The 16553-nt window shown below is 33.4% G+C and overlaps 2 protein-coding genes across 4 annotated transcripts; one reads left to right on the top strand and one right to left on the bottom strand.

Moving 5' to 3' along the window:
• Positions 1–6914: 6914 nt before the first annotated feature.
• On the bottom strand, positions 6915–7773 carry LOC102619192 (oleosin G). Its single transcript, XM_006494188.4, has one exon. It carries the CDS (start codon positions 7698–7700, stop codon positions 7200–7202), a length of 501 nt encoding a protein of 166 aa, XP_006494251.2. The 5' UTR covers positions 7701–7773; the 3' UTR covers positions 6915–7199.
• A 1272-nt stretch (positions 7774–9045) lies between these two features.
• Positions 9046–15726, top strand: LOC102619478 (uncharacterized). 3 transcript variants are annotated; one of them, XM_006494189.4, is made up of 8 exons: positions 9046–9753; positions 10220–10348; positions 11111–11242; positions 12658–13016; positions 13868–14612; positions 14692–14788; positions 14888–14942; positions 15332–15619. In XM_006494189.4, the coding sequence occupies exons 1-8, from the start codon at positions 9255–9257 to the stop codon at positions 15392–15394; spliced, it is 2079 nt and encodes a 692-aa protein (XP_006494252.2). In that variant the 5' UTR covers positions 9046–9254; the 3' UTR covers positions 15395–15619. The 3 variants fall into 3 exon arrangements, with proteins under 3 accessions (XP_006494252.2, XP_015381511.2, XP_024949675.1); XM_015526025.3 differs by lacking the exon at positions 9046–9753 and adding an exon at positions 9933–10079; XM_025093907.2 differs by lacking the exons at positions 9046–9753; positions 10220–10348 and having other exon boundaries at positions 11153–11300; positions 15332–15726.
• Positions 15727–16553: the final 827 nt, after the last annotated feature.

The following is a 16553-nucleotide window of genomic DNA, read 5'->3' as shown; positions in this document are numbered from 1 at the left end:
TTTAAGCTCCAATTTATTACTCACGGGTCACATGTTGCATTTTCCCACATAGTAATACATTCAAGGTTTTAGGCCAAATTGCTTTCATTGCTGCATTTGTTTTGTCATCCCATCATGTGCAAGTGGTAGATGTTGGAATTGACACCCATGATGGGTTAGATCGGCCTAACATAAAGAACATCTAAAAGCTTCTTTAAATAAAGTTTCATATGACTATTTTAAGCTTAATTAGACTCTAAGAGTTTTGTAGTCTTTTGGTTGACTTCAATCACTCTCATTAGGTTCTATATAAACATACTTGTTTATCTAAAATATAAGTATGTGAGAAACCTAGAAATACATCAAACGTGTTAGAAAATATAGAGAGTAAAAAGTTAGTGAGCTCTTATAATGTCACTTGAGGGGATTTTATTTAATTATGATTATCTTTCGACCCTAAGCATATAGTAGCATGAGGAATTTCCATAAATTTATCCTCTGTCTCTATAATAACATGATCACATTGTGATCCGCTTTCGCATTCATAGAACAAAAGATACAATTTTGGAACTCTTATTAATTGTATGTTGAATTTGCACGAAAGTCAACATAGTAAATTTATAATAGCTCACGTTTTCATTGTGAGTTAGAGAGATATATACAAAATATAATAGTCCAATAATCTCCAAAAAAGGCAATATAATCCCCACTCAACCACATCCACTAACCCACTACTAGATAGTATTTTATATTGTCTAAATAAAATAATTAATACAATAAAACTAAAATATAAATAAAATAATGTATTCGTGTCAAATTGACTTAGGAAGACTTAGTGCAAACACATAATATAAAGAAACAAAAGACACATTTTGATTGTTTCAATTCATTAAAGTCAATAAAGCAGTTCAATGAAAATGAAAATGAGATATTATGTGTTTACACTAAGTCTAACCTACATCAATTCTAAAGCATATATATTTACATACAATGTAGTTGCACATTCAATCATTTTCTCATCCCAAATTTTCATCTTAACAAAATTCTCGTCTATTGAACTGTTGCGGCTTTTTCTTCTCATTCTCGAAATAATAAATATGATGTTTTGCTTTAGTTTCAAAGGAGAGGACACTATAACTTTACTAGCCATCCCTACTCAACTTTGCCTCAAAAGGGTATTGAAACTTCCATTGACAACAATCTAAAGAGAAGAAATAAAAGTTCAAAGTCTCTTGTAGGTGCAATTGAAGTATCAGGCATTTTAATTATCATTTTCTCAGAAAACTATGCTTCTTCAGTTAGTGTCTAGATGAACTTTTAAAAATCATGGAATGCAAGACCAATTATGGAAAGATTAGGAGTTTTGGGGATTATAATTTTTTTTAGATATTGCATGTTTCTTGAAAGAAGAGCGTAGAGACCATGTACTAATTTTTCTTGATGCCTATGACTTCTTTGCAGAAAATAAGATTACGTATTCTTATCGATAAGTCTCTTGTAAGGATACTCCCAATATAATAACAATGCATGACTTGTTCCAAGATATAGGAAGGGAAATTGTCCAGAAAGAATCAGTTTGATTGTATAGAAGAATACAGTCCATTGTGGCATCATAAACAAACATATTTATTTATGATGTTTTGATAAAAATACAGTAAGCAAACAAGAGCTTCTCAATTCTATCTTTCCAATGTTAGATTTATATTTGTCTTTTTTGTCTAATTTTTTTCTTTTTGAATAAAAGGATAACTAGAATGGTTGAAAATGAATGGAAGAATTAATATGAAGAAAAAGGCTATAGCTACAATGCAAGGATTAAAATCCCCTCTATAGTGCATAAGGTGTCTCTAAACCGTTAGATTAAGCTCATTTGAATGCAACGGTTGGGGTTTTGAAATTAAAAAAAACAAAAACAAAAAGAAAACATCTTCTCCTTCCATTTGGATCTTAGCCACGAAATCATCTTCTTTCTCTCTCTGATCATAAAACGAAAGCCTATTCTCTCTCCCTCTCGATCTCATGCTACATGTTTGGATAATAAAACAAAAGCCTCAGCCACAAAATCATCTTCTCTCTCCCTTTGGATCTCACGCTCTGCCTCGCTCTCGCTCACTTTGCCACTCCTGCTCCCGCTCCCGCTCCCCTCTCGCTCTCATTGTTGTTGTTGGTGTTGATCCAACTCACACTACATTCCACCTTGCTCTCACTTTTGCTCCTACGCCTGCTCTTAGTCCCGGTCCTAATCTTTCGTCTTCTCATCGAAGTTACTCAGCTTTAAACTTAGTCTTGTAAATTGTTAAAATTATTAGATTTATAAATTGTTAAATTCGGAGAAAATGATTTGTTAATGATATAGTACTGAAATGTAATGCACACAATATGTTTGACAAAATGCCAAATAGAATTATTTTATTTTTTATTTATCATTTTAATATTCTAGGTTACTTTTTTTTTGACAAAATGTTGCACCTGTGGTTTTTTATTTTTTATAATAATTTTATAATGAATAAATATTAGATTTGGTCTTTCGAGTGTAATAGTTTTGTGCGATAGGTTGGTGTATGCATTTATTTGGTGCGATAGACATCACGAGTGCCTTTGTTTATATGGTTATCACACATGTGGGCTGTGATTTGGTGCGATAGACTACTGTTGCGCTAAAAATAAGTAAAATATGTAGTAAATGTGTTCTTTATTAACTGCTTTCTTGTAGGTTTTACAAAAAAAAAACATAAAATTCGTTGATGGTGAGAGAAAAAAAATCAAAATCGTTGAAAAAGGAAGGATTGAATAAAAAAGCATGGATATATTATTTGAAAGTAAAACTTATATTCACTTATGTACCCACTATATTTAAAGGTTTAATTTTTGTTATTAATGTAACTTTAAATATTAACTACAGTACGGCAGAATCAAAATGACTGAGGCTATTATGGGTTGAAAAGGTGGATAAAATGATATATAATCTAACTATGACTTTCTGAATGTTTCATTTTCTCTTACCTTAGATAGTACGCCACTGAATGTATATATATTATCATTGTCACATGATAGATATTGCACAAAATTGGAAGAAACTAATCTTTGAGGAGAAGCATCAATGGATGCTTAGTAATATGAATGAGATTTATACCTCAAATGTTGGTGAAAATAGTGGTGCGAGTAAAAATACTAAGGAATCTGATGAGGACAAGGCTGATGGTGGCAACCTTCTATCTCGATGTCGCGTAGCCTCTTTCTTAGAGGTAGTTTCATCTTTTTCAAGTGATCAATAAGCAGTAGTAAAAGAAATGGGCTTTGGAAATCTACTTAACCTAAAATGTGGGCGCTTAAGATAAGAGTTATGTACATCATTAATTGAACAATGTGATATAGTCAGGCAAAGTATAATTCTACATGGGAAAGAATACAATTTAAGCCCTACAACGTTTGCAACTATAATGGGGGGCTAGAGATGGACGCACACGAGTGGATTTAAATGACCAAGCTATTGATATAATTGATTTGCGTACAATATATGATAGTGGACCCAAAGAAATTCATATAGCGGAGGTGATAAAAAGGCTAATGAATAATTCAAGTTATGATGATGAATTTAAAATACTTTTTACTCTTTTTTGTTGGGAACTATATTATGTCCCACAAGTGCAATATACATTAATCCATTGTATCTTCATATACTAAAAGATACAAATTCTATTGGAGAAAAAAATTTGGACTAATTAGTGCTTTATTTTTTATGGGAAGGTGTGCAAAAACTTAAAGAAAATAAAGTGAGCATTGTTAGTGGCTGCGTTCTTTTCTTAAAGGTTTGTTTAATATAAAAAATAAATTGTAACTTGCTTCTTGTTTTTTGGTTATTTCAGTTCATGACATATGTACTTTGCCATTGATGCATAGTTGTTCTACTTTTCTTCTATTGTATATGATTGACCTTCTATGAATAGAACAATCGGTCCTATCAGTGTATGGAATAATGATGAGATTCGACGATTCTTGAAATGACAAAAAAAACTTAGTGGCATCAAAAGCAATAAGGTATAAAATACGTGCATACTACTTTAATGAAATCGATTTACTATATTTTAGACTAAATTATTATTATTTTATGAATTATTTCAAGTTTCAATGTGTTAGTCTGATCGTCTTTATAAGCCTCAACAGACAGAACCTCTTAGGCAAAATAATGTTAATAATGATGTTTTTTAATTACTAATCGAAAGGTTTAGGGCATTCTTCGACCAAAACAAAGAGTCATTCCCAACCCTTGAACTCAGACTGGAAAACATAGAAACATTATTAGGTGAATTGATATCAAATTATCATGGAGGATCAACCAAACAACCATTTACTCCTGCTCCACCTTCAAATCCGAAATATCAAAATCCTACATCTCCAGATGGAAAAATAATGTCAAAATCTAAAGGAAAAATGATTTTGGTTAGTGATAATGACTCTGTGGATTGTAGAGTGAAAGCAAGTTTATGAGTCTTTGATGTCATGTTGGGCTGTATTGGGACTACTGCACAAATTAGCAAAACTCCACTCGATTCATTTCAATTTGATGGAAGCCATGTTCTTAATCTAACACCTCTACCCTGAGAGAAAGGAGAGGTTTGTCTATGCGATCTTTAATTGTAATTTAATTTTAATGATAACAATGATAACAAATTAATTTTGTGCTTGGACTTTTATAGAATTTGGCCGCACCAATTAACAATAAGCAAGAGTTTCAAACCTCCATTAACATCAATGTACCAGCAACATAACCAGAAAGGAATAGAAGGCCTGGACAATACCAACTTTCCCCTTATGATAAAGTGTTGTGGAGAGCAAAGATTTTAAAGCTAGTCCTTTCTACATAAATAATCATTTTTCTTTTCACCAATTGAAGCTCATTCAATATGCATTTGATAGAGATACTAACAGAAGGTACTTGTGGTTTATATGAATTTGTATTTTTTATTTTCCTATACATATGTCTTGATTACTTAACATTTTATTACTTGTTTGTATTTTCAATGAAATCATTATGTCTAATGATGATCAATTTATCTTTAGACATACTTTTATGAACTTTTTGCCTAACATAGCTATAAACGAAGAGGTATGCAGTGTATTACTACTAACTTTACATACTATTTGTTTGAATGTCTTATTGTTGCTGAATATTAAATTGTCATTTGTTGACTATTGTTTCAGGTTCTTACCATGATAGCAGATCACCTCATACTTTGTGAACAAACTAAGGATGAACTAATAAACTGGTATTTACTGACACTAGATGCAGTAAGTATCTAGTACTATTGTTTTCATGTGAATTGAAATAGTTGTTTATCTATAATAATTTTTCAAACATTACTCTTTACAACAAATTTTTTTCAATGAGTTATTTACTGATATATCACTTGTTTACTTATTATTCTTTGTAGCAATCAGCACTTACTGTTGGAGTTGACGTAGATGGTTTTGCACAGGCAACTAGTGTTGGAAAACTTTTCATGCCAGACTTTCGAAGGTGCCAAAAAGTTACTTTCTAAACGAGGTCAATAAAATTGACCCTCTCTATGAATCAAATTGACCCACTTTTAGACATAATACTTGTATCATGTGTTATGTTCATGATATAGTGCGAGTTCAGAGTTTCATGAATGTCTAAATGTAACCCGGGACTCAATTAAAATCTATTTAGAATTCGGATCAATTAAAGTCTATTTACAATTCAAACAAAAAAACAAATGCCACCTTAATATCTTTTGTTTAAAACTTAGATCTCCATGATCATTTTTCTAAATCTTAAATGTGTAAAGATAATTTTCCTTAATATAAAAAAAAACTTATTTAATTCTCATATTTTGATATTAGTGTATGTTCAGACCTTGTACTTTTAAATTATTGATTTTAACATCCTTTTCGTTAAATTATTGCTTACCCTACCATTACTTTTTGTTATTTTTAACTTACTTTGTAATATTACCTTCTTATAAAAAAATTTCATTTTTATTTTTTAGACATTAATACGAAACTAAATAACCAAGAAGAGATACAAAAAGAATACATATTAGTTTTTGTGGACCATTCTGTTGAGAAATTAGTATATTAATTTTTTAATTAATGTCCAAAAACAATGGTAATTTAATATTTTTACAATAATAACTTTTTCAGACATACATAAGCTTACATAAAAATTTATATATCCTTTTGTTTTTATTTTTTGAATTAAATTGATAATTTATTTTTTTAATGTAAAAAAAAATATTATAAAAGGATAATAATCTAAAAGCAAGCTAAAAAAAATAATATTAAGGGTATCAATAGTTCAATGACCAAAATGTTTTGAGGGCTTTTTTTTTTTTTTAAATACTGAGACTAATGAACTAATCTCAAAATATAACTAACTTTTACCTTTTCATAATTACAGCCGTTTAAGCTACATCTTAATACCATACCAAACAGGCCTAACTAATAATTATTGATATAAAGCCATCGTGATACGAAAGTTAATTGAGAGGGCAAAATATCAATAAACGCACGATTGGAATGAGTTTTTATACTTTTTCCAATTCCAGGAGTATTTTGTAAGCTAAGCAAGCTACAAGTCTAAAACACAGATATTGGCTCGCTTTTGATAGGCTAATAAAGATTGCTAATTGTCACACACTTGATAAACTAAACTCGTAAGTAATCCAATAAGGCTTGGCCTAGTGTGGGCTCATAAGTTCGAATCCCACGTACACAAATTTAGGTAGAGGTATGGAGCAAAATAGCAAAATTTCAATTTGATCTAAATAGACTAAAAAACGTATGTAATAAAACAATACTACATTCTAAGCAACACCCTAATTAAAAATTTAATGAGATCATAAGTTCCCAACATTAATGCTAATTAACCAAAGTGATCATGTGCAGTTAGTAACTTTTGTTTTAGGCAAAGATTGGTTGAAGCAAATAATTTTAAAATCATTATTTTCATTTTTGTTTAATTACAAGTAGAGAAATTATATTCATTTCACTTCCTTTTTTCTTCAAAACCAAGCACAAAATTGAGGAATCATTCAAGTCACAAATTTTCACACAAAGTAAAAAGGCCTATCAATAAAAGGAAAAGCCAATTAGCCAAAGGATGAAACAACCAAAATTCCACCGTCAACAAATGAACAAACAAAACAAAACCAAACCCGGTTCATCACATAGTCCAAACCAGCCGGTCCAAATTAACCTCATGCACCAGGAGCTGCATCCTTGACTTTACTCTGCAAATACCCACCATACTCCCTAGCATAGTCCTTCACATGACTGGCAGTGTCATAAATCCGGCTCCTCGCGTAATCAAACCGGTTCGAACCGGGCGGGTGCATTCCGTTAAAGTACCTGTACATCCAAGACAAACCGGCGAGGACCGCGACGCCGAACCCACAAACGGATAAGAACCCAGCAACCGCTATGAAGAGAATTGTTCCAATGGGGACCCAAATGGGGCTAGAGAGTATAAGCAACGGCGCGAAGAAGATCAGGCCGAGGATTGTTGCGGTGACGGTCAAGCCGATGAGGAGAAGAAGAATCGAACCGGATACGAAAAGGGTTAAAAAACCAATGAGTTGGCTCGAGTTCGGTGCATGGGTTTGAAACCTGCGTAGCAAGGAGTTGCTGCTGTTGATGTTTGAATTGTTTAGTCTCGAGGAAGGTCTCTGGTGGATGGTAGGGTTTCGAACGTCAGACATGTTGCTTTGGTTTTTTTAAAGTGTTTTTTTTGGTTTTGTTGGTTGGTTTATGATTGTGAACCATGAAGAGGTGATAAATTGTGGAGCGGGGAAAGTTGGGGGACAGGTGTAGTGTTTGATGCATGCACTGGGACACGTGGAGGGTAGGGAGGGTTTGAGCATTCCTAGATTGAGGGTTTGCGTTATGGTGGACTCTTTCTGACTTGACTTTTTCTTTATATTTGCGGGCGAGTTGATTTGGTGGTGTTGTGGCGAGTAACGATGATCGAAGAGTTTGATCGGTGTTTATTGATCGTCCGATCTGACATATCAGCAAGAGTTCATAAGGGAGTACTTGTAGCCAAGAGTGAAGCTTGGTATTCTTGTTAGTGTTTCATAAGTCCATGTCAATTGTCATGAATAGTGCGTGTATGATATAAGGGTCCTGCTGTAAGCCTGTAACTTAGCAAATAGCACTTGCCATCGATTATTTTATCAAATTAGGGATAAAAATTGATGAGTTCCACTTCGGTCGACTGGAGACACCGATAACAGATATTAATTATTAAATATTATTATGAAGAAGTAGTGAGCGGAGATTTTAATGGATATTATATAAAACTAGTTAGATGAATGTTAAAACCTACACGTTTGGGCCGGAAAATGTTGCATGATTAGAAAGAATGAGTTGGACCTGAGCTATGAGCTCGGATCGTCAGAAAAACGACGGCGTTTGAGGAAGCTAGAGCTCATAGCGACAAATCGCGAGTCATATTAAATTCCCTCGTTCATTAGGTTCTTGCTGGGGCACATCTCAATTAATTATTTACGAGTAAATAAATATACATATGTTAAAAATTGAATGGTTGAGAGAGTATATTCGGAAGTACCTAGACACATTGATTGAGCTAGCAACAACAAAAATGGTGGATGAGTACAAACGGCAAAGGGTTCTCATTTCGATGCCGGCGTCACGTACAATTTCAGAATCCCAGTCCAGTGGCAAGCGAGAGAATCAAACGAGTAAAGTATTCCTACTGTATTTTAACTTCCATCCACGTAATGAGAATAAAGTTTTATCTCTCTTAGTGGTGGGGTCTATGTTTCGACTTCGCTGAATCGATGCTGCTACTTTTTCGTACGCCTGTTTAATTACTCAATCTTAAATTTCTAATTTCCTATTAAATTCCCACTTGAAATTATTATTTTTAGAATATTACTGTTTAAATGATAAAACGAAATTACGTTAATATCATAAATAATGATATAGGTTTTTTTTTCAAAATAAATAAGTAAATAAATATTTTATCCATATTTTTTAGAAATTAAACATCTATTTAATTATAAATATGTAATTGATTTCAATTTTTTTTTTCAACTGAGGTAACGTATTTCCATAAACAGTAATAAAAGAATAAAAAAAGAAAAATCTCTTTCCGCAAAGCAAAATATTCTGAAATTCGTTTTATCGTCGTTTTGATTCCTCAAACCCTAAAACCATCCAATTTCCGATTTCACGTCCAATAATTTCCCAAAAAAAAAAAAAAGCTTGGTGGCGACTGGACACCACGCTCAATGGACGCTCGTCGCGTTTCGCAAGTCGTGCCCAAAGTCCGGCAGGTGGGCTTCGTGACTCATTCGGATCCGAACCCGCCCCCGCAGGCAAGTCGGGCACAGTCAGTCCCCATTGAGTCGAACTCGGGTACTCCTTCCGATTCTCCCGACTTCTCGCCCGTCATGATTCCGCCGCCACGTCACCACTCAGAAAACCTTTCTCACCTCCGTTCCGCGGCCGTGGCAGTGCCGGAGTCCTCGTCCCGTCGTCCAATGTGGGATGACCGCGTCGCGGTAGTCGGGAGCTACAATCCGGGGAATTCGTTGCTTGGACAACCGGTTTCGCCGAATTCTTCGGAGGTTAATTCCGAGGCTTCAACGACTTTGGGCTGGTTCGGTAGGAACAGTTCCGGGAAATTCTCGGCGGGTTCGAGTTTTCCTGGTGGCGGTTTTGACTTGACCACAGTGAAAATGGAGAATTTTACCCAATTGGAGGGTAAAAAACCCGAAGCTGTTCCTGGTAATGTGTAATTTTATAGTATTTGTTCATAATCAGAAGTAAATTTAAATTAAACTATTTTGTTTGGTAACAAATTTGATGGTTAAATTTTATTGTATATTTAATTAAAAAATATAATGAATGGGATCAAGAAGAGATATAGAGAGTATGAAAGCGACTATGTTTTGGGTTTGTGGCAGGGTATGTTTGGGATTGGGTTGCCGGCTGCAGCTTTTTCAAACACTTGCTTTGCTTTCAAAGTAGAAGCACATATCCTATCTGTGTTTAGTTGCATAGTTTCTATTGGCAATTGCGTGGAATTTATGGTTCTGATTTAAGTAAAGAAGGTATTCTCTGTGGTGGTATTAGTGTTTTGGGATTCACTAAAATTCTTAGGTTGTTGAATGGTGCTGGTTGTACTTGGGAGGCTTTCTTATCATATGAAAAGGTTTTCTTTTTTATGTGATTAAAACATCTAGCATTGCAGAAAGAGGCGGAGGGGCTGCTGTGGAAGTGCATAATGAAGTATCGAGTTCAACAGCAAAAGCAAAAACAACAAAAGCTGAAAGGCGTGCAATGCAAGAAGCTCAAAGAGCTGCCAAAGCTGCTACAAAAGGTTCAAACAGCGATCTTATCTTTTCTTCATCTTTTGAATGTTTGGACTGATACGTGAAGTGTTAAAATTGATGATTATTAGAATTTAAACTGGATATATATAGTTTTTTTGCCCTTTAAAAAGGAAAAGATTTGTAATTTTGGTTGAAATAAAAAGAATGGAATGAAGTTCAGAATGCACAATTTATAAAAAAGAATGATTTTCCTTTTTATTTTTTATTAAGTATTTAGACAAGAAGTCTAAATATTTTAGGGGTTTTTTCTTTGTGTGCCCCTTGGTCACATTTTGTAATTATTGTTCTTATTAATACTAGTTTCTTTGTTTCCTATCAAAAAAAGAAAAAAATGGCATTTAGACAAGAAGTCTTGTTTTTTTCTGTATGTTGAATATGCTTTTTACTGTAAGACATAAGAGAGATTGTGCTTCTGCTCATGCTTTTGGGTGGCAGGTCAAAATGCCTTCAGTTGCATAGTTTCCGTTGGTAACTGTGTGAAATTTGCGATATGTTTTAGGATGATAGAATGAATATTTTCAGGATTGAGATTATGAAACATGTTTAAAGGATTTCTGTAAACATGCAAGACTGCCAATAGTGAGCAACAAAGCTAGCTAAAGGAGGCATTTGTGAAGTTGTAATAATGTTTGAGGATTCACTTAGATTCTGAGGTTGTAGCTGGTGTCTGTTTGTATTTTGAAACCTTTCTTATCATATAGAAGTTTTTTTTTTTTCCCGTGTCTTTTACAATGTTTTAAACACCACAGGAAAAGGTGGAGGAGGTGGTGTGGAAGTGAATAATCGAGAGTCAAGTTCAAACACTCTGAAAGCAAAAACAACTAAAGCTGAACGACGTGAAACGCAGGAAGCTCAAAGAGCTGCCAAAGCAGCTGGAAAAGGTTCAAAAGTGATCTTTATGTTCTTTTCAGTATTTGAAGCCAAATTCTGCTAGTAGTAGTAAGTTTCTTTGGATTTAAATAACAAAATTCTTACTGTTTTCATTTTTAAATTGCTCAGTGAGAGGTACAGGCAATTTTATTGCTATGTGCTTGTATTCCCTTTGCTGGTTTGCTATCTGAAGAATTCTCTTTTAAGGGGCCTCCTTTACTGCTACTATGTTTGATCCATAGTTTGCTCTCTTCTACATTGGTACCAAAAGAAAAAAAAAAAAAGATCTTTTCTTATTTTTATCTCAAGATAAAATAAAATTCGAAATTGCAACCAATAGGTTGTACTAATTTATGCTAAACTAATGCTGGAGTATAGGCAGGGAGTTGGTCCTTCATAAAACATTTTTGTTATTATTAAGGTGGCCTTTTTTCTTTCGGGTCTGAAATTTGGATAAAGCTGAATTAGTCTGAATTTTAGATAGAGCTAAATTTCTAAATCTAAATGGACATGTTTATTTTTGTATAATAAGCATTAAGTTTTTTTTTTTAACTTAAAAAATCTGAAATCAACACCTTTACATTTGTGCCCTTGCAAATTTTAAATGTTAAATAAATAATAAATATCTCAATGAACATAAATAAGATTTTATCATAACATATATCATGTTCAAGTGAATATCTCCCTTTACTATTTTAAATTAGAATATATTAATCAATTTTATTGTAATTTATGATGTACCATATGGAAAAATATTCATAAAAATTTGTAAAGATAAATAATGCTAATTTGAAGAATATAAACAGATAAAAATAATAACAGTCTACTACTTGTTTTGGTCTAACTCTATTGATAATTAAATAAGAATATTGATAAGAGAAAAATTATAGAGGCTATTGACTCTTTCTTTGTATTAAAGTGGAGCCATCAAGATTACAAAAGATGAAGGTACTTGTGGAAAACTTTGCCATCATATTAACTGATATAAAATCTAATCATAGGCTTATTAAATAAAATTGTAATTCGTAAATAACCTTTAACTGAATTGGTGGTAAAGCCTTTGTTTGATAACAATACTATATTATCACAAGTTATGGAGATGAATAATAATGCTAATTAGTAAGTTTATGTAAGGATGAAAATAAACTAATTAGATAGGGATTATTTGGAGAATATCTTTTAATGATGCCATTTAGAATTTTTCGATTATGCAAAAAACCAAAAAAATTTGGCTTAACGACTTAATGACTGAAAATTTTCGTTAAGTTGAAAAAATAAAAAACAGAATTAATGACTCAACTAATTGAAAGTAAGTCAATTAAGTCATTAAGTTAAAAAACAAACGCCCCCTATTTCCATGAAATTTGAAGACAAATTTTGGCATATCCATGTTCTGCATTTTCCTCATTCATGGTGTTTTTTACAGCTCAAGGAAATAAACCTGTTGCTGCGGCTGGGGGAGCAGGCCCTGGTAATATTCTGAGGCAGCCTTCACAAAACAGAGATGATCCTGCAGTTGGATCCACAATTGCTGGTTCTGACAGGAGAGGAGGCGATCGTCCACCAGAGAGAGAGAGGAAGAAAGACGTTCCCCCTCCACGCATGCAGTTTGATGATCAGGGTCGAGTGAACAAGTCCAAAAAACGTGCAGTGTTCAATCAACCTGAAGCTAAAAACAGAGTTGAGTTATTCCGGCATCTACCTCAGTATGAACATGGATCACAGCTTACTGATCTTGAATCTAAATTTTTAGAACTTGATTCAATGCATCCAGCTGTTTACAAGGTACTACTTATGGTGAAATGATTGCTTAATCTAGCAGTCAAGTTGTAATTGAAACATGGTTATTCATATTCTGATCATTAATCGAGCTTGTCACCAGTCAATTACTGGCATGACGAGTGAGTGTGTGTATGCAAATAGATTCATTTTTAAATTAATAAACTGTAATTATCTATCCTCATTCTGTATGAGCTGTCGAAGTTCTCTGAAATTTAGTTCTAGATGTGTTCAAGCATGTATCTGGCAACTATGTACTTTACACTCATACCTCGATGTCAAATATGTCTATAGCTTATATTCCTGTGTTCTTTTCACATGAAGGCATCAGGCCTGGGTAGTAGTTAAATGTATGTCGACTCACTTTGCAACATCCTAGTGCAGATATTACTCCTTGGTTTACTTGTCTTTGGGACTTAGTATTGATGATTTTCCTTTTTCCAGCCACGGTTAAATGCCATTTTTTGGACCTTTTTTAATGAACAAAATTAGGGTTGAATTATTATACTAAGTTTTAAATAAGTTGGTATTGTTACAAAAAAAAAAATTTATTGTACCGTGTGACGTCTGTTGCCAATCGTCACCTTTTTTCGTGAATCTTATTCATATCTTGTCAATGTCAAATTTTGTTTCAGCTGATTCCTTGTCTAATATGCGACAGCTTGTGAAGTTTACATGAAATGAAATTTATTGGGTTCTCATGTATTGGAGAACTAGATTTAAAGTATGTGCTAATATAACATAGAATATATATAATCTCCTACTTCCTAAATATAATTAAGATGCCCTTAGTGCCTGAAAACACTGTGAATTAGTTATGAATTCTTCTGTTCATTGATGTCACAATAAACTGTCAGGTTGGAGTGCAGTATTTGGCAGGAGATGTTACTGGGGGCAATGCTCGTTGTATCGCAATGCTTCGAGCATTTCAGGAAGTCATTAACGACTACTCTACGCCACCAGGAAAAACACTTGTTAGAGATTTAACAGCAAAAATCAGTAGTTATGTCTCATTTCTGATTGAATGCCGGCCACTTTCTATGAGCATGGGAAATGCTATCAGATTTCAGAAAAGTCGTATTGCCAAGCTACCTTTAACTCTTTCTGAAACAGAAGCAAAGGCTGCCCTGTGTAACGATATCGATCGTTTCATAAATGAGAAGATAATACTTGCTGATAAGGTGATAGTTAGACATGCTGCTACAAAGGTCAGGGATGGGGATGTTCTTCTCACTTATGGATCATCATGTGTTGTTGAGATGATTCTATTATATGCCCACGAACTTGGGAAACAGTTCCGTGTTGTGGTGGTAGACTCGCGTCCAAAGCATGAAGGCCAAGCATTACTTCGTAGACTGTTGGCAAAGGGCTTAAGTTGTACATATACTCATATAAATGCTGTTTCTTACATTATGCATGAAGTTACACGAGTTTTTCTGGGAGCTTCCTCGGTTTTGTCTAATGGAACTACATATTCAAGGGTTGGGACTGCCTGTGTTGCAATGGTTGCTCATGCATTTCGTGTTCCTGTACTAATCTGTTGTGAGGCATACAAATTTCATGAGAGGGTACAGCTTGATTCGATCTGCTCAAATGAACTAGGTATGCTTGTTTTGGTGCTTGTTAGATAATTTTTTGCTTTCAAAGTGACTGCATTGATACATCTTCTAGTTACTTGCAGGTGATTCAAATGATATTGCAAGAGTACCTGGGAGACCAGATGTGAATTCTATGGATAATCGGACCAATGAGAAAAATCTCCAATTTCTCAATTTAATGTAAGTTTTTAGATATTTTATCAAGTAGAAGAAAAACGTAAAGTGTAAATCTTTTATCTATTGATTTTGTACTCACTTGTGTCCGCACGATGCTAACAGGTACGATGCTACTCCTTCAGAATATGTTTCTATGATTATCACAGATTATGGCATGGTAAGTCACATCGATAAAAAATGTTCTCCTTTTTTTTTTGGCTTTTTTAGTAGTATGTTAGAGAATGTTTAATGTCTGTGCAGAAACAACACTATCTATGGACAATAGTTGAGAATAAATTAGCAAACAGTAGAACTTTAAGCTACTAAATTATAAGTACCAAATAGGTAAGAACTTTAAGCTACTAAATTATATGTACCAAATAGGGAGTACAAGTGTGGAATATATATCTTCAACGTTTCATGTTAGCTTTCTTTTACTAGATTGTTCCAGCTAGCAGGTGCTTTGTATTATGATTTATTCATGGTGGTAGGACTTGGCAAATTTATAGCTGCTTGAGATTTCTTTAATTGTTAGTTTTCTTATGTGCTTCTTCTTCTCTTCCGTAGATCCCGCCCACCAGTGTGCCTGTCATTGTACGCGAGTATCGAAGGGAGTATTTGTTGATATAAAATATTCATTCATCATTGGATTTTAACAGATAAACAGTGTCTATTCGTGCTTCAGTTCTCACAATTACCGGCAGGGGATTGTATGCACTGGATAACAGGACTTAATTCTTCAACTCTTGCACTAGAAACTCTCATTACTCGTCAAATTAGCTTGAATTTTATAGCCTTTGGTGAATATAATAAAGTGAAGAGAGTGATATTTCACCTCTTCTGTCAATTTTGGTTTGGAGGTGCTTCATTTTTATCTCATAGTTCACTATTATCTTGTATATATTGCACTCCGCTTTGCAAAATTTCTCTCTAATTTTGTTATTATTATTATTATTTATTTAGTCTAAGAGCAACCCAATCTCTTATTCACACATGTGAGCGGAGTTTGAACCATAGGTCTTTTATTTTCAACATAAGAAATTTTATCATCTCAATTAAATAGCACCCACACTCTAATAGGGTAATTTTTGGATACCTTCCTTGAGGTTTGTCCTTACTACACTTGGAAAGAATATATGCATATATTGACATATAGCACCCCTGAACGTTTATAAGGGTTGGGATACCGTTTGGTAGTTAAGGACAATAACGTAATTATAAATTTTAAATTTTAAAATCGTAAAAAAGGCCGTGAACTGATTAAAAAAAATCATTGTACATCACAGTGACCGACTGAACCCTGCATATTTTTACTCCTTTATCTCACTCTTTGATGTCCCGGTAAGGCACACATAATCAATATTAAATTTAAAAAAATTTAAAGAATTTTCACTTATGTTGAACTTCTCCCTTATTTTCTCACAATTTATTGTTTTTATTATATGGGATAAATTTTTTTGCTTCATGACCCAAATTACATGCTGCCAATAAAAGACAACTCTACACTGCATATTTCTTGTAAACCTTAAGAAAAATTTGGAATTAATAATTTTGGGTATTGTTTTATCATTGAAGTAAATTATTTCATTTTCTTAGGAATCAATCACTCACTAGCACGATCATAAACACCTCCAATTTATTATAAATTTATATATTTGGGTTATGTTATTCCACAAGTGATTTAGGAGGTTTCAACAAATTTTATATATATATATATATAGAGCAAATCTACATCTTAAAATTTATGAGCTTCTGCACTGCGGAATGTGACGAATGTCGTATTATATTA

This window comes from Citrus sinensis, chromosome 3 (genome assembly GCF_022201045.2).
Source record: "Citrus sinensis cultivar Valencia sweet orange chromosome 3, DVS_A1.0, whole genome shotgun sequence".
Lineage (NCBI taxonomy): Eukaryota > Viridiplantae > Streptophyta > Magnoliopsida > Sapindales > Rutaceae > Citrus > Citrus sinensis.
The sequence above is the reverse complement of the archived record's forward strand: the minus strand, read 5'-3'. Positions and strand labels throughout refer to the sequence as shown.

What these genes read in the sequence shown, in the direction of transcription:
- LOC102619192 (XM_006494188.4), bottom strand. Translation starts at nt 7,700, where the DNA reads ATGTCTGACGTTCGAAACCCTACCATCCACCAGAGACCTTCCTCGAGA.
- LOC102619478 (XM_006494189.4), top strand. Translation starts at nt 9,255, where the DNA reads ATGGACGCTCGTCGCGTTTCGCAAGTCGTGCCCAAAGTCCGGCAGGTG. An exon ending in TGCCAAAGCTGCTACAAAAG is followed by an intron (nt 10,349 to 11,110) that starts GTTCAAACAGCG and finishes TAAACACCACAG; the next exon opens with GAAAAGGTGGAGGAGGTGGT. An exon ending in TGCCAAAGCAGCTGGAAAAG is followed by an intron (nt 11,243 to 12,657) that starts GTTCAAAAGTGA and finishes TGTTTTTTACAG; the next exon opens with CTCAAGGAAATAAACCTGTT.